Source organism: Saccoglossus kowalevskii, chromosome 17, assembly GCF_978046115.1.
Source record: "Saccoglossus kowalevskii chromosome 17, keSacKowa6.1, whole genome shotgun sequence".
In the NCBI taxonomy this organism is placed as follows: Eukaryota; Metazoa; Hemichordata; class Enteropneusta; family Harrimaniidae; genus Saccoglossus; species Saccoglossus kowalevskii.
In genome coordinates, this window is record NC_140657.1 from 1,762,975 (window position 1) to 1,787,532 (window position 24,558).

Consider the following 24,558-nt stretch of genomic DNA (forward strand, 5'->3'; position numbering starts at 1 on the left):
TGAATTACAGCTGTCTAAGCGAGAAGATATGAATGCATGTACCAACTTTTCAGTATCAGATTGGGATAATGATTTACGAATACGATTAATATTTCTTAGATGGGAATATCCAGATCTACAAATAGTAGAAATGTGTGTTTCCATAGATAGCTGCGAATCAAACAAGACACTCATGATGGGGTCACTTTACTTTTTGGTTTACCCATACACGCTGTGTGGAGAAACGTACTAAATCTATATACCCTTAGCAGATCTGTAACATTTCTCACTTTAGGTTCATTTTTTGTCAAGTAGTACCGGTAATTCACAATAAATTACATTTTCATTTTTTTTATTCATTCCGTTATTTTTGTTTCATTTTCATCTGTCAAATCCGTTTGAGATTATTTTCCCACAGCTTACACTGAAAGTCACATAAATGCATTCTGGCATCACAGTGCTTAAACTCTTATTTTCATATTTCTCTCAAAAATAAGCATGATTGCTTTATAGTGACAAGTTTATTCATCAGTTTACTTCTAACGTAAAGCCTGTTAACACGATTATGCTTCTGTAGATGTGAAACCATGGGATTGAGTGCTCACTTACAGTAATATAGTAAAACCATCTGCCCACACCTACTGTTATTAATCATTATCAATTTGATATTACTATAAAATACTTTATTTTCGCTTACAATTAATTTTCGCTGGAGAGATGATTCAGTGAAAATAAAATCCAGCGAATATACATTTTTTTCCTATATTTTACATTCAACTCATCAAAAATCACTGAAAATAAATTCCATACAAAACACCAAAAATGTGATTTCAGTGAAAATTTATTCCAGCTAAAATAAATTATTTTATAGTAACTCCTTGCACCACTGGATGACAGTATACATAATTAAGTTTTAATACAATTTGCGGGAGATTTAAATGTTTAATTATGAAGTACATAATGTATTATATAATTTTTTTTTATTTACCCAAAAAAAAAGAAAATCTGGTCTTGCATACTATCTTTCACTGTGATTGATGAGTTAGTTCTGCTTCTCAGAATGCAACTTTAACCTTTATCCTGCCAGCCTCGTGTAGTTTTTTAAATTGACCAGATAAGAGGGATATAATAGTTTTGAGGTTACTATCGACGTTCACAGTAGTGATCAATTAATTTTGATTATACATACAAGCAGTGAAGAGATCAGCAATGATTTCACCACATATTTACAGTACCATGCATTTATTCAAATGTACTATACCCCCTATCTATCTGTATATAGAAAAGTATTAAATAAACTGTAAAACTGAAAGTTAAGATTCAAGTAGACTTTTATTCACTTTATACTTATTTGCAAACTAAATTTAGTGAATACATGTACAATATTGTGATATTCTGTTTGATAACATTGGCACTCGTACACTTGATTAGGGAATAAAGAACTGCAAAGATGGTGAAATGTGCAACAGAAAGAGACTATCAATCCCATTTAAGCAAACATCCCCCGTCCAAGCCCTGTTAGCCTGCAATGAGCAGACCTTTATTTCATTTACTGTAAAGGGGGTAATTATTCACTGGGTTTTAATTTAGCTTATTTCGCTGACTGGAAAGTGCGCTAAATTAAAACCCAGCGAATATGTAAAATTTAGCATAGAACACATTATCTAATTGACAAAACCGCGAGTTTAAAACCCACTGAATATGCCCGAAATGGTAAATCAGTGAAATTTAAACCCAGTGAAAATTAATCATTTTACGGTATACTATTTATTCATGAATTACCTCAATCAGTGCCTAGTTATTGTCTCACCAATAAGAATGTGCAGTTTCAATAATGAGCAGCTAACAATATTAGTTCATGTACATGCATTCACTGTCTTGTGAATACAAAAAACTTTTTCAAATCTTAAATGCGACTGCCATACCGTGGTTAGGTAGATATTCAGGAGACTATTTTAATGACTACCGGTATTACGCAAAGGAAAATGGCAGATTACACAACATTCACTCCAGAAACCCACAAGTCTTCTAACAAGTACTCAAGTGTATCATATTCTGCTCAACTTGCTCTTGTGTTGCTAATTATCCTAACCAAATTATGAAAAAATATACTGGGTACTTATTAAAGACCTGGCCAGGGTTACTGCAATGTACACAAAAGCCTTCGTTTTCTTCATCTTGAACTGCATTTTAATTGTACATTGACAATATTTTATAAACCTTTTTTGACAGCAAGATGAACTCCCAGCATTGGCATTAAGGTCCCATGCCACTAATTAGCCTATCGGCGTTCATAGCCCTCAAATCTTAGGGTTGTTATTCAACGAGTTTTCTTTCACCACGTATTATCGCATACTCCAACCATTAGACTTGCATGTGTAGCTTTATTTATTGACAAGTACTGATCACCTGTGGATCTGGGCAACTCTCACTTAGACACTTAGACACTTACAAACTGCATGCATTTCTGAGAATATTGAAGGTAGAAAAACTGACAAATCTGTGTTTAAATCCATTTTTGGAGCTGGCAAAGCTTTTCTGGCCAGAATTCTATTACATGTGGTTTCAACAAATTAAACCAATATTTTTGTCTTTGTAACCAATTTGAATTATGAAGGAAGTCCTCACAGGAATTTGCATATTTCAACTATAGAGGGCAGTAGTGCTTTGAATAGTGCCATCACTGGCAATACTATTCATTCTTTCATGGTTTGACAGAAAATGCAGATTTCCTTCACGTCAAATGCTTCTTTGAAACAAACATCCTACATACAGGTGTTCAACACCAGGGAAATTTTATTGCATACATTTCTACTTTAAATGATCAGATAGGAAAGATTTGCAAGTCAAAACCAGAAACTCATGCACCATACTAGTAGGTTTGAACCAAATTTAAGATTATGTCATGTCATATTATACTATGTAAAGTTGAAAATCTGAAATGTCATTGAATGTATTGGGCTTTTCACACTTGTTTCTGTGGAAAAATTATTCCTTCAACAAATTTAGCTCTGACATGGAATGAAAATATAGTATTCACGTTAAAACAAAATTTAGTCCATAGGGGGGGGGGGGGTATTCTCCCAAAATGCATTGCATATATGTGCTGCAGTGAGTCATTCTCAACAGCAACCTCAGACGCCTAAAAGTCTGAGCAGCAATGACATGAACCTGGAATCTGAATCAGAGCAATCGCATAATGCACGACAACAAAAGAGTTCTTGGTGGCACTTATTTATTTACTCTTGCCGAAAATACATAACAGTTAAAGAGCTCAATTCTTCGGATGCTGCAAGTATGTATTTAACGGTTAGATTTGGCCACACGTTCCAACTCATCTTTTTTCTTGATGGCATAAGAGTTGGATGAACCCTGCAAAAAATTATTTGAAAAAAATTAGTTCAATTTGACACTTAACACAGTCTTTACCAGGCAGACATGAAATCTTGTATCTGAAGGGGTATACCTCATGGCACATAAATTACATGTGAACTATTTGTTTTGAATCTTTTATCAGACAATCTGTTTACCATATAAACTAAACAGGAATCTATAATGTAAAACAAGTCCTATAAAAAGAATTACGAGAGATTTTGGTTTTGATAATGCTGACAAAGATGACAATTCCTTGCCTAAATATGTCCTGATTAGAAAACCTGTATGCAGGTTTTAGTTAAGAGATGGCTGTTGGCTAAATAGTTCTCTACCAAGCTAGTTAAGACAACTACTTTGAATTTTTACTCTCATCACCATCATTCTGAACACCAAATCAGCAACATTGCCAGCTAAGTTGCCGCCGACTGGTTTGCTATGCACGCATGGAGATTGTTGCTCAATTAGAACAAGTTGGATTAAACCAACCTCAACAGCAGACAGTGTTCTCCCCAGGATGTAAACAGCGTGGCGGTGCCGCCACAGTGCTTCGATTTGCCGCCACACCGGTCTGACACCGCCACGGTGATTAGCAAGACCGCCACAGTGCTTTTTTCATTGGGGATCTCGTCACACTGGTCGGCCCGACTGGCACTCAAAATTAGCGACCACCACGGAAACGCTTCTGACCAGGACTATGGTCATATTGTTATTATACTTACGTACCGACCGACAAGCATCCTGCCAGTCGTGGATAATAACCTCTTTGTTTGTAAGTAAGTAAATATTTTCTGACGATAGACGCAGTCTTTAGATTGAAAGCTAAAATTCTTTCAAAATCAATTCCACCCCGATGTAACATGGGCAAAGCGGAGTTCACGATCAGTTTACGCTACTCAAGAAAAAAAAACGTGTTTATTGCGTGATTGGGTAAAATACATTTGAACTGTTATCATCGTGAATCATGTAAAAACTCTTCTTTCAAGACTTCTTTTACATTTTAAAAATTGCTAATCACCTCTTTCGAAAACCATCATGCAGTTTTTATCTGAAATCCATACCAACACATCGTGCTACGACATCGCTTTACTTCCGCAATGTAATTTTTATGATCACGATCATTCGGAAAACTTCGGGTTCTACCGGCATTACCATGCGGCATTCTGATTGGTTAATGGCGTTTTTTGACCCACCGGGTCAAAGGACACATGTGGTCAACTAACGCGTCACAGCTATCATGGCGGGTCTGTGTTTTTCGCCGAAGTGATCAAAAATAATTTCTCCAGATAAAATTAGTTCAAATTTTACGTTTTTTACGTTGTAAGTATTTAATTTTTGCATGGCATCCTGACTGGGTAAGAGGAATTATTGGTATAACTGGTGTATAACATCGCGAAGTAAGTTATGTCACGTCGTAACTTTGATGATCGTTTGGAAGTGTTATTTGTTCGTTCATTTACTGTAAATGTAAACGTTGTAGAAGCTGATGGTCGGAATAATAACCAGCAATCCGCCAAATAATTACGTGGTGGATTTTTTGAAGGAGAATTTTGTAATAAATAAGATCATGAAAGTCGTGAACATAATCCTGGCTGAAACGTTTCAGATGTGTTTCATTCATTCAACCTTTTTTTTAGCCTGCAGCATTTGCATTTCGAGAATGTTTCATTTTTAAATTCAAACTCTTCTTAGATGTGAAACGTAATTTTCTGACTGCAAAAAAAAATATTTGCACTGTGACGGAGCTCATTAATATTACAAAAGTGCCCCAAAAAAGTGTTTATAACACTGAAGCAAATAAATATCTGTCACTTTGTTTTTGAAAATATATGTTTATTGTGTGGGTGTAAATGTGCTTTGATCAATCTATATTATTATGTAAATGATATGCAAATGATATGCAAATTACGCCACCACAGTGGTTTAAATTCCTGGGGAGAACACTGAGACATTAAACAAATAGTGGGAGGCTCAAACATGATGGAAAGGAAAAGAAGACCAGGATGCGATTTATTTCATTCAATCGCATGCATTTCTATATAATAAATTATTAAAATTATCCAAACAAAATTTATGTACCGACACAATATGAAATGACATGACACAGTCGTTGGGGTGTCTGATGCATGTTGTAACTCTCGTAAATGAGCGAACTTAATCAAGCTGTGCATGGTGGTTTGAACTAACCAGTTCTAATCACGCAACAATCTGGAGATGTGCATAACAAGCCAGTCAATAACTTACTAACAATGTTATTGTTTTGGTGTTCAGAACAATATGGCAGTGACATCAAGTCTTGTAATCTACAGAAATATGTCTCATTTTGGTATCCTGCTTTCCAATTCCTACAAGCCTATGTTTTGAAATCCTTTAACTTTATCATAACCAGTTCCCTCTTTTAATTACAAATCTACAAAATAGTGCCATTTATAGTTTGCACTAACCTTCAGAAGCTTGGGACAAAAACATCCAAATTTGTTTGAGTAAAAACTGAAAATTGACTTAAATTTAGTTTGTTGGCTCCAAAATTTTGTCTGTCTCCAGAAATATTGAAGAAAAAAAAAGCCCTGTTACCAGTATATAAATTACGACAGTAAAACATTACATTTCTCCACTGTCATCACAGCAATTATAAGCTTTCAATACTGGCAAATCCAGTGAAATATGCCGTAGTCAGTGGGTGGAATTGACAATATGACGTACCTTGGCTGCATTTATCAGCTCATCAGACAGACATTCAGCAATTGTCTTAATATTACGGAAAGATGCTTCACGTGCACCCGTACATAATAACCAGATTGCCTGTAAGTAAATTATGAAAAATCAAAGTAACAAGCAAGCAACATTTGATTTACCATAACACCTCAAACCTTCAGTAAAATACTCTGGCTTATACACAACACAAGTTTTACATATCTGTGCACAAAAATAATGTTCAGTTTAAGGCTCACTTTGTAAAATCATCTCAGTGAGTAGCGAGAAATAGACAATCTATAAAATATTAATTTTACGTAGATGTTTTACCTGGTTAACTCTCCTCAGAGGCGACACATCCACAGCCTGACGTCTGACTGTTCCAGCACGGCCAATACGTGTGGAGTCCTCACGTGGTCCACTGTTGATAATGGCATTCACTAAGACTTGTAGAGGATTCTAGAAAAAACAAATTGATCACAAATAAAATAATTAGTAATGAAAAAGAAAGAATGGTGGAATTGAAAACAAAATTTTCTGAGCTAGAAGTTTGAGCGACCGTGAAATACCGATTTTCACATGATCTCCTCATGACTTATTGTTGGCGTTATCAGGTAATAAAAAAAAATGATTGGATTTATATGCATTTCTATTAAACAAGTATGATACATGATACAATATAAATTTACCTCTGATGTGAGTAAATGGATAATTTCAAATGCATGTTTTACTATCCTCATTGTCAACAACTTTTTGCCATTATTCCTTCCATGCATCATCATAGAGTTTGTAAGACGCTCTACAATTGGACATTGTGCTTTACGAAATCTTTTCACTGCATATCTACCAGAACTATGTGGAAGGTACTTGGCATACTTCTCCTTCACAGCAATATAGTCCTGTAATTATAAAAACAATGAATATTGTAACTGTATCAACATGCAAATTTTACATCCATAGTGACTGTTGTGTAATCAAGGTTGGAAAATATAAAGGGACAGACAGACACAAATCACCCATATTTTATTGTGGGGAGAACTTTTGTCAACATTCAGTGTTCCATACTTTTTTGTAATATGTGCTGGACATTGAAAAAAAAATCCAAGCAATCTTGTCATAAAAGAGCATAAAGGGCATGTTTCAACTTCATTGTCGCCATTTTGCAGTAAATGCAATTGAAGACAAATTTAGTTAGGTAATGTTTTGTTATAGATAAATAGTTTATTGATCAAGAAAGTATATAGCATGTAATGATTTTATTAATAAGATTGTATTTTCAAGATACAACTACAAACCCCTATTCTACACCAATGCCAATAAAGTATTACAGTGGGTGAAAGATATTTAAATATACCCAACTCCCACACGATCCAGTGACCATTGCAGATGCAATAAAGTTACATACCCACTCGTGTGACAGTTAATCAAAACAACTGACCAATCATGTTTTATTCATTGTTGATATCAGACACTTATTTCATGCATACATATGCTCGTTCATTTAATAAAATCTATTTTGAACGTTTTGCGAAAATAATAAACTTGGTTGATACAAATTTAAAAACTCCCCTAACATAATGAAATTATCTAAATTGCCCTCTTGAGTTTTAGTTTTGAATGCAGTTTCTGATTTTGAACAATTATTGCTATTATGAAAATTGTTCACCTCTTGAAGTTGGACTAGCAAGGGCAATGGTTCAAGGAATTGTGCAACATTTCTGTCACATCGATAGGATACGTTCAAACAGAAGTATCGGCTGTCATTGACTGAAGTTTGAGTTTATCAAATTTCGTCTCAGATTTGAAGGATATTTGAAACTGGTATATGGAGACGGAGTGGAGGTAAAACTAAGTAGAAGATTCCAGGGAAAGATTGACCAGGCGATGATTCCTTGTTAATATTCATTACCGGTTTTATGTTCATATTATTTTTCTTCCAAAAGTTATACATCAATGATTTTTGTACCTACATGTACAAAGCAATGAAATAGTCTGACTACCATCCTTTGTGGCCACACATCAAAGGCATACTGCGTCTGGTTTTTTGATCAACTGTTAGGTGAGCGGGTATGTAACTTGTTGCATCTGCAACAATCACTGGAGTGTCTAGGGATATTGCAAAGTCCCCTACCGGGTGTAGGAGTTAGATTTATGTAAATATTATAAATATGTACGTCTAACTTAGACATTTTTAGTCTATAATATCGGATAACGTTAAAAAGTTTACTGTCGCGCCTTTCTCCTACAAGCCATACCCAGATCTTTGGCCCCTGACTAACGCAACTGTCAAACTCTACTGTAAAATACTTTATTTTCACTGGAATTTATTTTCGCTGAAAAGACTTTTTAGGTGTGGAATTTATTTTCACTGATTTTTGCCGAGTTGAATGTAAAAGATAGGAAAACAGGTATATTCGCTGGATTCAATTTTCACTGAAACATTCCTTCAGCGAAAATTAATTCCAAGCGAAAATAAAGCATTCCACAGTATTTGTTTTACTTTATGTTCAGATTTTCTCAGGCAATCAAAATACTTACAGTCAAGCTTATGTCACTGACTTGTACATCGTCACAACTCCAACGCCCGAAGAGTTTAACTTCAGGAGCTTCGGCCACAACAGGCCCTACAGCAGGCTCATCCCATGTCTCAGTTGATGCGATAGCCGCCATTACGACCTAAGCAGAATATAAACATACTTCCATTGCAGCACAAAAAACTACGATAACACATCAATTGAGACAACAGAAACAAATCCATGTAGTTGTTATTTATTGTGCATGAATGTCTATTCACATTTGAAAACAACGTGGTTTCCAGTTAAGTTGCATGGAGGCTGCCATCTTGGATTTGCAATATTCGATTCCGCATGCTGTCACAAAAACACTGCTAAAACAACTAAAATGACGTACAGTATTCCTGTCAGTGGTTCAAGGGACATGTTTAAAAGTTGAAATCATAAAACGATATAAACAAATTAGAAATGAGTTAAAGATAAGTGTGTATTACAGCATTTATAACACGGAACCGGTTTCAAAGAACTTACTTATGGTTAGTCGGTCAACGAAAAGGACAAGTGGACGGGTTTCACAAAGCGAGAAACAGGGTAATTTACGCCCTCTCGCGTTCGATGTGGAATTAAATCACAAATCCGTCGGTGAGGGCGATTTATATAGTGATTCAAGATGGTGGCGCTCATGAAGTAAATTGTGTCTCTCATTGTTTTGCCATTTCCAAGTTCCGAAAGCAGAACATTCGCAATCTCCTCGCGTTTTATGAATATAGCAACATTCAGGTATGACCTTCCTCAAATCAATTTTAATATAGCATCATATATGTCGCCGAGAATCGCACATTTTCGACATTAGTGGTGGGAATGCGTTGCGTCGTCTACAATTTCTATAAGTTCTATGCCCGATGTATTTGGTCATGCTCCATGTCACTCCGTTTGTGCCACACGTCTGCGCGCGTGTTATGGTAGTGTCTGTGAGCTAGCAGAACTGTGTCAGTAATAACCACAACAACGCCGTAAACCAGCAAATGATAGGATAGGACGCATTTGAACTTCTACTGCCCTTCTAAATGGCTTGCTGCTATTTAATCATGGAGCTAAAAACGTAGACTGTATCACTAGCATTTGGAATTGATACAAGAGTTGTGGCATTCAGTTTATAATTTATTATAACTTTTATTAATTTAATACTAATTATTATAGCTATTTTAAAAATATCTAAAAATACTAATTTTCACTGGGTTTAAATTTCACGGTTTTATCATTTAGATAATGTGTTCTATGCTAAATTTTACATATTCAATGGGTTTTAATTTAGCACATTTTTTAGTCAGCGAAATATACAAAGTTAAAACCCAGTAAATAATTAACCCCTTTACAGTAGATTATTATATTGGGACAGTGGTACATGTACCACCCATAATACGCTGTTAAAACATAATATTTAAAAAGAAACAATATGAACAGTGTTTTATTTGAATTTCATCAAACTTAAAACAAAATGAAAATGTTCTAACCAAAATACAATGTACGTGTGCCTGCTATTTTAAATTTGAGTATTTTCCTCTATGTATCATATACATTGTACCATTACAATGCAGTGTGTGCGTATTCATTCTCACTAATCCACTGCCTGCTGTTGCAATTGCCATAATTCTGTTAAAGCAGATTACGTTAATATTTAGTTATTAGATATACTTTTTGATTGTCAGTTCCCATGAAATGTTTACCCCACAGTCAATTGAGATAATGTGTGTAAATATGTCAATATCTATTTTTCAGACTCTCAAAATGTTGTCCAAGTTTAGACAAGGGTTACAGTACAGGGACTGCATGTACCGGGTATATACATGTGTATATATGTATATAAAGGCCTATCTATGTCTAATGACCCTTCCGCAATGTAATCTCTATTGTCAGTGTTGTGTTCAGCTGTATTTGTTTTATATATATTTTTGTTCTTCATTGAATTTGAATCCTTGAAATAGTTTGGTATTTAATCTAGGAAATGACAGACATTTGTTAACACATTACTGGTATACTGACTCTAAATCACATAAAATGTATAAAAATTGGATTCTAGAAAAATCAGAATATGATAAAAATATCAATAATATGAGGTTATCTTGAGGGCAGTTTGGGAATTGTATCATCCAAAGCTTAGCAGAGGTCAATTCTACACCTATTGTTTGCCTGATAACTTTATTATTATAGATCTTTTTCTTGTAATAATTTATTGAGATATTACAGATCAAAATGACCAAAAAAAATTGTTTGCGCTGTGCGAACGTTTGCGCGAATGACCGAATTCCATCACCACTATAGCACTTCACATCCAATATAAAAAAGGAAGTGCTCGCATGTGATGTCAATATCCTGCAATGCATTTATATGGGTGATGTAGCTTACTACATACATGTATAAGAACAAATTTGAACATTCAAATGAGTGCTGATACATTTTTAGAATTTGTACTGACACAGCTTTTTTGGGAAATAGCGAATTCTATTGTTTCTTTGTGATACAATGTAGATGTATAATATGAAGATGTATTTCTTCGTTTAGATCATAGCAAAGTGACCAGTAGTGCATCCACATTGCTACCTTCCCTTGTCTTGAGGCTCCCATGTTTCCACATAAATGAAAAAGTTTATTTCATGCTAATGAACACAAATGTAAATTATTAACTGCTATGGTCATACCATCAATGTTGTATTTTTATATGCTTTCTTCTACCTGTGGGTATGTAGTGAATGACAACCTAACTTAGATGTCATTTTTCACATCTGCAATTAAATGATCTACCCCATCCCAATCATATTCGTGTTAAATAACTTTGCTGGGAAGCCCTTTGTTGCTATAAGTCAGCAATGCATAGATACAGTCACTATACATAATGTGTAAATTCAGTGAGTTGCAGCCAGAAAATATATAAACTTTAGTCCAAGGATCTATTGGGCTAGCTTGAGATACTAGATGTTTGTGTTATTTTGGAATAAGGGATGGTCCACTGTCCATAATTGCAAGACAACAGACCAAAGAGATATGGGTCTCATATAAACAAAAATTGTGACGTTGATTTTGACAGATGTTACTAAGCTTTAATTAGGTATTTTAAGGTGATTGGAAGAAGTCACCCAATAATTAGTGGAAGTTGTGCCAAGGTCAAAACTTGTACATTAGAAGAATGCAATGGATTGTGGGAAAATCAATGTTTATCAACACAAATGTCTCACATGTGCGATGCAATAGTTGACAGTTCAAAGTTATTCATTATAACTTAATTATAAGTTTTAAAATTTCAAATGAAGGAGATTTTTTTAGTTATTTGAAGTTATTTGAATATTTTATGATTGAAATCCAAAATTAAAATTGCCTGTTCATTAGACTTTTTTACTCATATTTTTATCTTCACTGTCATTGTAATGTCAAATTGGATATCAGTAAAACCATCCATAGCTCTGATGAATTGGTTGAGTATGTATAATATAAACACTACTGGGTATTTAATGATAGCACATCATTTCCTGGAAACTGTTTTTTAATATCAGCATTCATTTCAATTCATTTCAATACCGGGAAAATTAAATATTAAAATTTGTATTTTGAAGTTAGCCAATCTTAAAATACAAAAATGAAATGTTGCAGATAGCAACACAATAGAAAACAATGGAAATAGCAATTAAGTCATCTATAAGGCATCTGCAAAAACATTGCAAATAAAATGATTAACTTAATGCAAACAGCACAGTGTGATTTTTACCTTCAGTAATTGAAATCACTGTTCACTGTCCCTTTCCAAATGAAGAGATTCTGTGTGCTGGGTGCCTATTTTAATAATCCCTAATTAATAATCTCCTTAATTAATAAGAGGGTTGAGTATCAGTATTATATACTATAATACCTCATTTATCAATATTATTGTTGGCTAAATAAACAAGTAGATTTATTTTCTTGGAAGATGAAACCTATATGATCTTCATTATTAAAAGCACATGTGTTGCAGCTTGTATACACTATACAGAAAGTTGTTTTTAGCTGCAGGTGGTGATGGTTATCATACTTCAGTGTCTTCCTCTCTACAGTACTGTGTGTACAACAGTTACAAGGCTAAGGGCTATACACACAGTATAGATATACACACACTTCTGTGCATTTCATGTTCTTGGAATTTTATTTATGTCAGGGATAAACAGATCTTTTTCTTTATTTTGCTTTATTACAATTGTATTGAATTGGGAAACAAAATTACATTTACTGAAACGTCTGCAACTGATAAATACAATTCTCACTATACTACTATCCTATCCTAGCATACTGTCTTCAAATTTCACTATTTTGACACTTTGAGCACCAACTTTCAGTGCAACATTTTTGTTGCTAATTTTCAATCACATGGACATAATTTACTATTGCCTACTACATGCCTTAATCACATTTTTTTGAAAAATTATGAAAAAATTATGTCAGTTCATAATTTGTGAATTGTGACAAAAGTTGACTTTCGCATTCAAAGAGTTCAATTTTTGTGCATGTTCATGAATTTCATGCATTCTACTTGTTCACATGGATTTATTTCAGCCAATTTCACTTACCAGTGAAAATGGAGAATATTTACATACTGTAAAATACTTTATTTCAGCGAGAATTAATTTTTGCTGAAAAAAGGCATTTTGGCTTTTATATGAAGTTTATTTTCAATGATTGTTGATGAGTTGAATGTAATATTTAGTAAACAATAATATTTTCACTGGATTTTATTTTCACTGATTAATCCCTTCAGTGAAAATAAATTCCAAGTGAAAATAAAGTACTTTACAGTATATGAAAATATACAGTCAACTTTTGATTGATTTTTTTTTGCTCCATGCATGAAATGTGAGACATTTGTCCCCATAGATTTTTAAGATATATGTCTCTACATTTCCCTCAGGAGGCGACTGCTGGCCAATTAGTCATCTACTATTATCGTTAATCACAGACTGCTAATTGAACAGACTAGCATAAGCAACACTGGTATATTCTTTGGTGGTATGCTTATTATCACTGTTTACGTGATTAAGTGTAAACAAACAGACCAATGAATGCAATGAATGTGAGATGTTTACACAGGAAATTTCCCACCGGCTTTCCACTGTGAAAAGTATCCTGTGTATGTACATATATGAAATGGCTAAAGAAATTAGGGAAATGATGTACAACTGAACACTGTTATCGTAAAGACAAATTTACACTCTCGATCCATACAGAAACTTGAAAAATGTCAGAACAAATAGCAATAAATATATTATTTCTTTTCAGCTAATTATATATACATACACGCCTAGTATGAAAGATTACAACATTCAATGTAATTTAACTCCCACAAATCTCGACCAATTACAGAATTGTTTTTCTTTCTTGAAAGATCAGCAATTCCATTTCCATTGGGTTTCATTTGGTTGTTTGTGATCATGTGTCATTGACGCATTTGCGCAATTTCCAAAACTTCACAAAATATACTAGTACAAATGTAATGTGTTGGCAGTCTTCAGTTAAAGGGGCATCTCCATTCAAGCCTAATCTCACAACAAATTTGTTTTGTGGTTTACTATTACAATAGAAAAAAAATAGATTAACATTGCAAACAACATAAACAATAGTGTCCCATGATTCTTTGGTGCAATCCCTGGCTTTGGAAGGTTTCCCTTTAAAATTCATTCAACACAAGGAAGTGTGCAAGCATGGCATGCAAAGGATCTCTGATAATCCAGATTTCTGTAACACCTTGAATAATATGTTTTGACTTAGTGACCATGATTTGGAAATAGAATTAGGCAGGGGAAAATTGCCAAGAATTGAGGCAAACTACAAATTTTGTAAAAATTACAACACAGGTACTGTAAAAAAACATTTCATCCTTGACTGTTGCTTCTTCACTCAAGAAAAAAATTTTCTTTTAGAAGACTGTAAATTCAAAATGTGGAATACAGCTAATCAAAATTTAATATTCACTTGCATATTAAATAGTACTGCACTTGCAAACTACTTAAAAAACACTATTTATAAAACCTATTTGTAAATCTATATTTTATATATAGTTTGTTATGTTTGTAATTTTGAAACTTTTATTTGAAATGTATCCTTTCCATACAGCACCCACCAATGGTGCAGTTGCAAAATAAAGTTATTATTAATAGGTGGTGTTAACCTTGTATAGAATAGAAGCTGCATCCCTTAACAAGCTATGAATCAAAGTTAGCTGAAATACTGTGACATCAAAAGACTTTAAATTGGTTTATTAGTTTCCTACTCAGCTCAGATTCTTGCTGAAAATAAGAGGGAAATGTAGATTTTATACAAGAAACATTGAAATTGTCTTTGGTTCAATCTTGTCTAGTATACAGTTTTCTACAGATGTTTTTACTGGATGAATCTTTAAAGTGTGGAAATTGAGTTTCAAGCCACACATGCTAAAAACACAAAGGCTCATGGGTAGACACTTGTGTGTAAACAATGATACGCTATGGCCATCTGACGCATGCCCAGATGACAACTCCCCCGCTTTAATGCTGTGCAACACATTGAGTCAGTTGTGTGGCTAGACATACTGGTACATTCAGATATGGAACATAGCAAGTAAGGCAGTAGCCAGACTTGATGAGCAGACAACTCAGTTGCTGCTTTTCTAAAACCCTCCCTGCTGTAAGGAGTACACTGCTGTGCACTGAAAATGTCTGATTAGAATCAACAGCAAACATGATTCCATTCAACATACTTGTCAAGTCAGTGTACACATTGAGTATGTTGCTGTGCAGTCACTATGTGGTATTGTTGTTGAGTTAGTTACTGCTATCCTGGTGACTAGTGGCTGTCAATTAAACATGCCTGTGGTTACGCACTGTTGACAGTGGGCAGGAATTTTTATTTTTTTTAATTATATTTTTCTTAATAAATTGTTGTATTTTTGTGGAAACATAATCATGTGAACAACTGATGTGAGAAATGATGTCTACAAACTGTTGGCAGAAATTCTTACTTTAAAATTTTTTTTTAATTATTTTTCACTAAATGAGTTTATGTGGAAACATAACCACAGATGTGAAAAATGACATCCATAATTGTGCCATAATACAACAAAGTGCTAGTCATTCACTACATAAATGTACATGTAGAACTACAGGAATGTAAATATGAAATACAACATTGGTGGAATGACCTGCACTAATTTGCATGGAAATGGATCATTTTTGTGATCACTTAATACATAATATAAATTTTATGATTTTTCACAATGGTTACCGGAAACAGAATTTAATTTAATTTGCCTCAATAATAGTTATTTTTCCAAGAAATTCTTTTCATATTATTTTTTAAATAGACTGTAAAACAGTAATTATTATACATCAGTCCAAGAAAACAAAAAAAAATTAATGCTTAAATTTAAACGTGTTCAAATGTGTAGAAATAACAGGATTTAAAATTTAACTCGTGGTGTTGAAAATACATATTTTAGTTTACAGCCAGCCAATTCTAGTTTTGCTGGGATAAAAATAGTTTCATTTCAAATCAAACATGGTGTGTGTCATTTCAGTGTGAGTCAGCAATGTTATATTTTATCCACTATGGTGTTTGAACAGAAGTCTGTTTTATGCCACTGATAAAGAATGTTTGCAATGTATTTGTAGGTTATGTAGGTCTGTGGCTTATCTAACAGCTGCAACTCAAAAGATGTGTTTTTAGCTCTTGTACATGTGTATGAAGCACACAAGGGAAGTAATGAATCTGGTGTGTCTGTCTTTGTTTTACTGGAGTCAAGAGTTCACCCTTCAAACACCAAAGTCAACTTTTGTCACCATTCACAAAATAGTTCTATATATTAATTAGGTAATTTGCATATCATTAACCATTTGAACACCAAAGTCAACTTTTGTCACCATTCAGAAAATAGTTCTATATACCATCTCTGCATATTAATTAGGTCATTTGCATATCATTAACCATTTGAGCACCAAAGTCAACTTTCATCACTTTTCACAAAATAGTTCTATATACTGTCTGTGCATATTAATTAGGTAATTTGCATATCATTAACCATTTGAGCACCAGTCAACTTTTGTCACCATTCACAAAATAGTTCTATATACCGTCTGTGCATATTAATTAGGTTATTTGCATATCATTAACCATTTGAGTGACAAAGTAAATTTTTGTCACCATTCACAAAATAGTTCTATATACCGTCTGCGTATATTAATTAGGTAATTTGCATATCCTTAACCATTTGAGCACCAAAGTCAACTTATGTCACCATTCACAAAATAGTTCTATATACCATCTCTGCATATTAATTAGGTAATTTGCATATCATTAACTATTTGAGCACCAAAGTCAACTTTCATTACTATTCACAAAATAGTTCTATATACTGTCTGTGCATATTAATTAGGTAATTTGCATATCATTAACCATTTGAGCACCAAAGTCAACTTTTATCACTATTCACAAAATAGTTCTATATACTGTCTGTGCATATTAATTAGGTAATTTGCATATCATTAACCATTTGAACACCAAAGTCAACTTTTGTCACCATTCACAAAATAGTTCTATATACCATCTCTGCATATTAATTAGGTAATTTGCATATCATTAACCATTTGAACACCAAAGTCAACTTTTATCACTTTTCACAAAATAGTTCTATATACTGTCTGTGCATATTAATTAGGTAATTTGCATATCATTAACCATTTGAGCACCAGTCAACTTTTGTCACCATTCACAAAATAGTTCTAAATACCGTCTGTGCATATTAATTAGGTAATTTGCATATCATTAACCATTTGAGTGACAAAGTAAACTTTTGTCACCATTCACAAAATAGTTCTATATACCGTCTGCGTATATTAATTAGGTAATTTGCATATCCTTAACCATTTGAGCACCAAAGTCAACTTATGTCACCATTCACAAAATAGTTCTATATACCATCTCTGCATATTAATTAGGTAATTTGCATATCATTAACTATTTGAGCACCAAAGTCAACTTTCATTACTATTCACAAAATAGTTCTATATACTGTCTGTGCATATTAATTAGGTAATTTGCATATCATTAACCATTTGAGCACCAAAGTCAACTTTTATCACTATTCACAAAATAGTTCTATATACTGTCTGTGCATATTAATTAGGTAATTTGCATATCATTAACCATTTGAACACCAAAGTCAACTTTTGTCACCATTCACAAAATAGTTCTATATACCATCTCTGCATATTAATTAGGTAATTTGCATATCATTAACCATTTGAACACCAAAGTCAACTTTTATCACTTTTCACAAAATAGTTCTATATACTGTCTGTGCATATTAATTAGGTAATTTGCATATCATTAACCATTTGAGCACCAGTCAACTTTTGTCACCATTCACAAAATAGTTCTAAATACCGTCTGTGCATATTAATTAGGTAATTTGCATATCATTAACCATTTGAGTGACAAAGTAAACTTTTGTCACCATTCACAAAATAGTTCTATATACCGTCTGCGTACATTAATTAGGTAATTTGCATATCCTTAACCATTTGAGCACCAAAGTCAACTTATGTCACCATTCACGAAATAAAACCCACATAATGTTTTCACACATTTTTACCAAAATGTTGGTCATTACATGTAGCCAATAGGAAATTATGTCTATTTGGTTCAAAACTATAGAAAAATAGTTAAAAATTTGCAAAATTTTGCACCAAAATCTAATCTGGAAAATTAATGGCACTCAAAAGGTTAAAGTGATACTGTACAATGACTATACCAGTGGGGACTTGATATCATCTTTGTGTGTGCGTCTGTTCATCTACTCAGACATGCCTGAGCTGATTTCTACATATTATACCATGTTCACATCTGTTTTTTGTCTTTCCTAAGTAAGATAAGTTGTGAGAAAAACAGATGTGAACATGTTAAGTCAATGTAAAGGGGTTTAAAAAGAGTTGTATTCAAGTTTATTTTATTTCAAAATAGACAGGCTCACAATGCGTGTCAAAATTCAAATCAATTTAGGTTGTTATACATGTATTGACCTGTATACGGAGCTAACAAGAGATTAGACCCATGTTCTAACAAGTTTATATTTATGTACATGTATATCATTATGACATTTTACATGGCCCTGAAATGTTAACTATTAATGCTCGCTTGAAAAAAGCTACCCAAAAAACAGAAATGTATAGTCAGCTGTGGCATTTATTATCTATGAGTCATCGCATTGTGCCCATTATTCAATGTTGCCATATTTATGCCTTGTGTTAATGTAAGGTTATGCAGTACTTTTAATTACAAAACTGAATTGTAACTTTTTCAAGTGAAAACAATATTAATTGGGATTCAAAATGGCCGACTGGTGATCATTTTGCCCACTAAATAATTATACTTCACATTACATTGAACAAATACTTTTGATTTATATCAAATCATATATATTCTGTAGTACGTACTAGTATTCGATTTTCAAAAGTCACTTTTTCTATTATATGTATATTTACAGCGACATTACATGTAATGTGTATTATCAGTATTGATTCACGTCGTCATGTTATACGTTCAAACAGTATACAGACTAAGTAATTATGTAATTGTATCATGATCACAGTGATAGGAGAATTAGTCTGGCGATGAAAACAGTGATAAACACAAAATCACTTATTCGTAGCGATGGTTGTTGCATCAATGTAATTGTACTCATGCGCTGATAAAACTGACGATGTTCCTCGTATCAACCAGATCTATGAACAAGCGATTACTCAGTCAGTGATAAGTTGTAAAGTATAGTTACCGGGGCATTGACGCTGCAGTTCAGCATCTTCTACACCGTTCTGACGCATATCGCACTAGGAGTGCCGGGAGTTTGTTCGAAATTTTGAACGTTTCGAAGTCAATCGTCGATTGACACGTATTTTACGGATATATTAAATTGTTTCAGAGACCTGTTTACTAAATAATGAAACTTAGAAAACTTGTAAGAACAAACTGGGCCCAAATCGCGCAAATTGCAATAAGTTTACGTTGCTAGAGTCTGGTTCGGATGGAGTTCTACGCATGATTTTATTGCGCTCAAGGACGTTCTATTTTCGAACTAGTTGAAACCGGAAATAACGCAACTACTTTCGAACTTCAAACACAAATTTGATTATCGTTATTATGTGTTAGTTTCTGTTGTTTCAAAGATTGAATTATGTATGACAATAATATTTCACTCTATAAACAATATTTCACTAAAATATGTGATTCAAAGGCAACCCAAATTGTAAAAAGCAATATCAAGTTCCGCGTATAAATACTGTTGTAAAGAGGCGGCGGATCGGAATTTTAGCCAAAATCGGCTAGTAAGGCGTCATATGACACAGGTTTGTGCTGGGACAGCGCTTCCAGTGACGACACAACGGTTACCGGGTATACAACAAATGATATTATATTCAATTGCACTTAAACATCCTCCACAAACATCAAACTACACACCCACGTAAATTTGTAATAAACCATTTTATTGGCCTATTGTGTATATTATGAACATGTAATTCAACATAACATGCAAACAAACCCATTCCCTTTCTTTCATTATTTTCACAATTCAAACTGAAACACTGTTGGTCGATGGAAAAACATCTAAACATTTTTCAAACCTTTGCTTTATTGTGTCATTAGTAGAATTATATTTACCTGTACTCTGTGAAATCAGAAACTTGGTGAATACACTTCAATTTGTAGTTGTGATTTAGTTAAATGGTCTAAAAGATTAGTTAACAGATTCATACTATCTTTGATAAATTGACATTGAGTTGTCTTTTAGTAGTTAATGTGTTTAACTAATACAATTAAAGAAAGAGAAAAAAGGTCAATGACCTTTTTAGAGGTGAAATTAACCTGATATAAGTTGTGTATGCAGCCATTGTTATGTAGCCATGAGTTTTTGTATTGTGCTATGTGACATTGTTATTCACTTGAATGACAGCCACTCCATTTTTACTTGCAGTGTCTTCCGTGACAGCTTCAGTGCAGATGAACTTGGTGATCTTTGAGCAAATGTATACGTGTAAATAAGGTTTTCAAAATGGCAGCCCGGTCACCCTTATGGAACCGAACCTTTATATTTCAGGTATGTCGCACACATTCTGGAAATTCAAATTTGTTATTTGCTTTACACTGTACATGTTACAAATGTCAGCGTATTTATTATTTTTTCACCTTTCTTTTCATCCTTGAGGTGATTTACTGTTGTGGTTGCTTTCTGAAGTTTTTATGTTTTTTGGGGAGTCATTCTAATGATTCCCCATCACTGTGCCCTGAATGATACACAATCAAAATGGAATTCTCCAAAATCATGTTCGATCAGTTTGTTAGTCCCCGTTCGGACGCAGTCCGAAAACGGGGACTTATGTTTTGCCCTGTGTGCGTTCGTTCGTCCGTTCGTGCGTCCGTGATCACCTGTATCTCGAACATGCATGGACCGATTAAGTTCAAACTTCACTCATACATCACACATTATATGGGACATATGCACATGCATTTTTTTCATGATCCGATTAACGATAGCCGAATAGCGGCCATTTTAAGGCCGAAAATGCATCAAAATCGCACATTTTCACCATTCCGGACCCGGATCTCAGTTATGCATGGACGGATTTTGTTCAAATTTGGTACATACATTAAACATAATAGGACCTTGATGCACGTCATTTTTTTTTTTTGGATCGGGTTTGAAATGGCCGACTGGCGGCCATTTTGTTTTAAAGAATTCAGTTCTGGATCCGTATCTGAGACATGCTTGGATTTATCGAGTTCAAACTTCACACACACAAGGTACATCATGTCACAAATATGTATGTGCATTTGTTTCATGATCTCATTAACGATAGCCAAATGGCGGCCACTTTAAGGCAGAAAATGCATTGAAATCGCACATTTTCACCATTCCGGACCCGTATCTCAGTTATGCATGGATGGATTTTGTTCAAATTTGGTACATGCATTAAACATAATAGGACCTTGATGCACGTCTTTTTTTTTCGGATCAAGTTCGAAATGGCCGACTGGCGGCCATTTTGTTAAAGAATTCAGTTCTGGATCCGTATCCAAGACATGTCTGGATTGATCAAGTTCAAACTTCACACACACATGGTACATCATGTCACAAATAGATATGTGCATTTGTTTCATGATCTGCTTAACAATAGCGGAATGATGGCCATTTTAAGGCCGAAAATGCATCAAAATCACGTATTTTCACAATTCCAGAACCGGATCTCAGTCATGCATGGATGGATTTTGTTCAGATTTAGCACAATGTGTTGTACATATGCAGGTGCATTTCGGTCATGATCTGCTTTGAATGTATATGTCACTCAAATATGAACGGAACGGGACGTGTCATTGACAATGACTTGTTGATTGCAGGAAAGATATGACTTGAGGCAACCATGAAACTGTTGTGGCCTCTGATTTCTTTTGTTTTTGCACATATTTTGTTTATAAGAAATTTTTTAAATTACAAATTCTGTAACTATAGTAAGATATTTTTTAAGATCAGTATATCAATGTTGATATAGTGTTGCTTCAGAACAGAAGCAGCCATTACTGCAGTGCACATGCTGGGATTGCCTTGTTGCTGCTTAGACTGTATATTATGTATATTAATAATTGATTGGTTCAATTTGAGAAAAACAAAAGACATCTGATAAATCCATGTTTTGTTAAATGGCAGACATTTGTTTGCTGCAACCTTATTTTGAAAATTGCAATGTCTGTAAAGAAAAATAATACATCCCGACTCCCTATGAATCCCAGTGAATCCTACTTTTATGACTTTTCAGTGAATCCTACTTCTATGAATTCCAGTGAACACTACTTCCATTAATCCCAGTGAATCACACTTCCATGAATCCCAGTGTATTCCACTTCCATTAATCCCAGTGAATCCCACTTCCATTAATTCCAGTGATTCCCACTTTCATGAATGCCAGTGAATTCCACTTTCATTAATCCCAGTGAATCCCACTTCCATTAATCCCAGTGAATCCCACTTCCATTAATCCCAGTGAATCTCACTTCCATTAATCCCAGTGAATCCCACTTTCATGAATGCCAGTGAATCCCACTTCCATTAATCCCGGTGAATCCACTTTCATGAATCCCAGTGAATTCCACTTCCATTAATCCCAGTGATTCCCACTTTCATGAATGTCAGTGATTCCCACTTTCATGAATGCCAGTGAATCCCACTTCCATTAATCCCAGTGAATCCCACTTCCAATAATCCCAGTGAATCCCACTTTCATGAATCCCAGTGAATTCCACTTCCATTAATCCCAGTGATTCCCACTTTCATGAATGCCAGTGATTCCCACTTTCATGAATGCCAGTGAATCCCACTTCCATTAATCCCAGTGATTCCCACTTTCATTAATCCAAGTGAATCCAATAATCCTGGTTAATCCTACTTATATTAATTTCAATGATTCCTACTTCCATGAATCCCAATGAACCCTACTTCCATGAATCTCAATGAACCCTGCATGTACTTCCATGAATCCTTGTTAGTCCTACTTCCATGAATCGCAGTGAATCCCACTTCCATGAATCCCAGTGAATCCCACTTCCATTAATCCAAGTGAATCCAATAATCCCATTGATTCCTACTTCCATGAATCCCATTGAATCCTTTGTGTACTTCCATGAATCCTAGTGAGCTCTACTTCTATGAATCCCAGTGAATCTTACTTCCATGAATCCCAGTGAATCTTACTTCCATGAATCCCAGTGAATCCTATTTCCATGATGGTTATGAGGAGTATCCAATCATAAGACAAGAATTTCTGTAGTTGTATACATTTACTGCATATCAAATAACTCATGGTACGGTAACTTCATTTTTAATGGACCTTATGCACGACCCCTAAAGCAAATTCACCATCAATAAAAATACCTCATTTATTTTTCCTAAAAAAAACAACAGGGCAACAGTGTATACACCCCTTCCTCTGATCTGTGACTTTTAGGCATTATTCATACAGTCCTGGGAATGCACTATTAAAGCGAGGGAGTTGTCATCGGCGCAGTTGTTGTTTACAAACAAATGTCTACCCATGAGCCTTTGCGTTTTGAACATGCATTGTTATCTTTACTTGAGACTCAATTCCTGTGTGAACGCAGGTGATGACCCTTCTGCTTCAAAATCTGAATAATGAAAGATCATTATGTTATAATATATATATATACATTTATATTGATTATATTAGATGATAGTATTTTATGTCTAGATTAGTACACCCTCATGATAAAGTGATTATCTCATAATATCTACTGACCCATCTTGAGCTTAACATCAAGTCTTGTCACCCCCGGGGTTCAAACTGTCACATGAAGCCAAATCCTGTCTGAGTGTAAGACAGCCTCAACTATCTCAATGCAACTGCAAATGAACCGTGATGGATGTCCCAAGGTGTTTGTGTTTGATTAAATTTTCTTAATGGTATTACATGTTTGAAAATAGAATTCTAAGTTGGTGTCAAACTGCCCCACTGATTTATGGGATTAGGGAATAATATTTCCTTATTTTGAAATTCCAGTAGGTTCTAAAATACTAAATGAAACATAAATGAAAACATTCTATCATTTTTCAATAAAATCAACTTCTGGCTTATATGAAAATGCATGTTGACTTTATGGCGAATGGTGGTAATTTTGCTCTTTTGCAGACTAAATTTGTCTAATATTATTAACAGCATAGGTAAATACTAAAAAGTTGAAATTATTGTCAACAGTGACATGTAACTTACACAAAACCAGTGATATAACAGTGTGGAAATTAATCACGATCAGTACACTCTTTTCATCACAAATTCACAAAAAAAGTCCTATTTTTAATTTGCACTTTCCTTCAAACAATTAGGACAAAAATAGCCAAATTTTTTATGTAAAAACTAAAAATTTACTCCAAAATTATTAAAGATTATCC

At 34.1% G+C, this 24,558-nt stretch overlaps 2 protein-coding genes across 2 annotated transcripts in view; one reads left to right on the top strand and one right to left on the bottom strand.

Annotated features, from left to right (window-relative positions):
* Nucleotides 1-3,197: 3,197 nt before the first annotated feature.
* Nucleotides 3,198-9,166, bottom strand: LOC100371620 (small ribosomal subunit protein uS7). Its single transcript, XM_002735700.3, has 6 exons — nt 9,090-9,166; nt 8,584-8,721; nt 6,735-6,944; nt 6,376-6,504; nt 6,055-6,153; nt 3,198-3,351 (listed from the first exon to the last, which is right to left on the bottom strand). Exons 2-6 carry the CDS (start codon nt 8,713-8,715, stop codon nt 3,283-3,285), a joined length of 639 nt encoding a protein of 212 aa, XP_002735746.1. The 5' UTR covers nt 8,716-8,721; nt 9,090-9,166; the 3' UTR covers nt 3,198-3,282.
* Nucleotides 9,167-9,210: 44 nt separating this feature from the next.
* Nucleotides 9,211-24,558, top strand: part of LOC100371922 (divergent protein kinase domain 1A-like) — a 77,343-nt gene continuing 61,995 nt past the window's right edge. The window contains exons 1-2 of the mRNA XM_085492206.1: nt 9,211-9,338; nt 20,578-20,700. Coding sequence (XP_085348332.1) covers nt 20,656-20,700 — 45 coding nt within the window. The 5' untranslated portion in view covers nt 9,211-9,338; nt 20,578-20,655. The remainder of the gene's footprint in view (nt 9,339-20,577; nt 20,701-24,558) is intronic.

Bases quoted from the DNA above. Each gene is read 5' to 3' on its own strand.
- LOC100371620 (XM_002735700.3), bottom strand. From the start codon at position 8,715: ATGGCGGCTATCGCATCAACTGAGACATGGGATGAGCCTGCTGTAGGG. The intron at 6,945-8,583 runs GTAAGTATTTTG...TTATAATTACAG, and splicing joins TCAGTGACATAAGCTTGACT to GACTATATTGCTGTGAAGGA. The intron at 3,352-6,054 runs GTACGTCATATT...AATTTTTTGCAG, and splicing joins AGCTGATAAATGCAGCCAAG to GGTTCATCCAACTCTTATGC.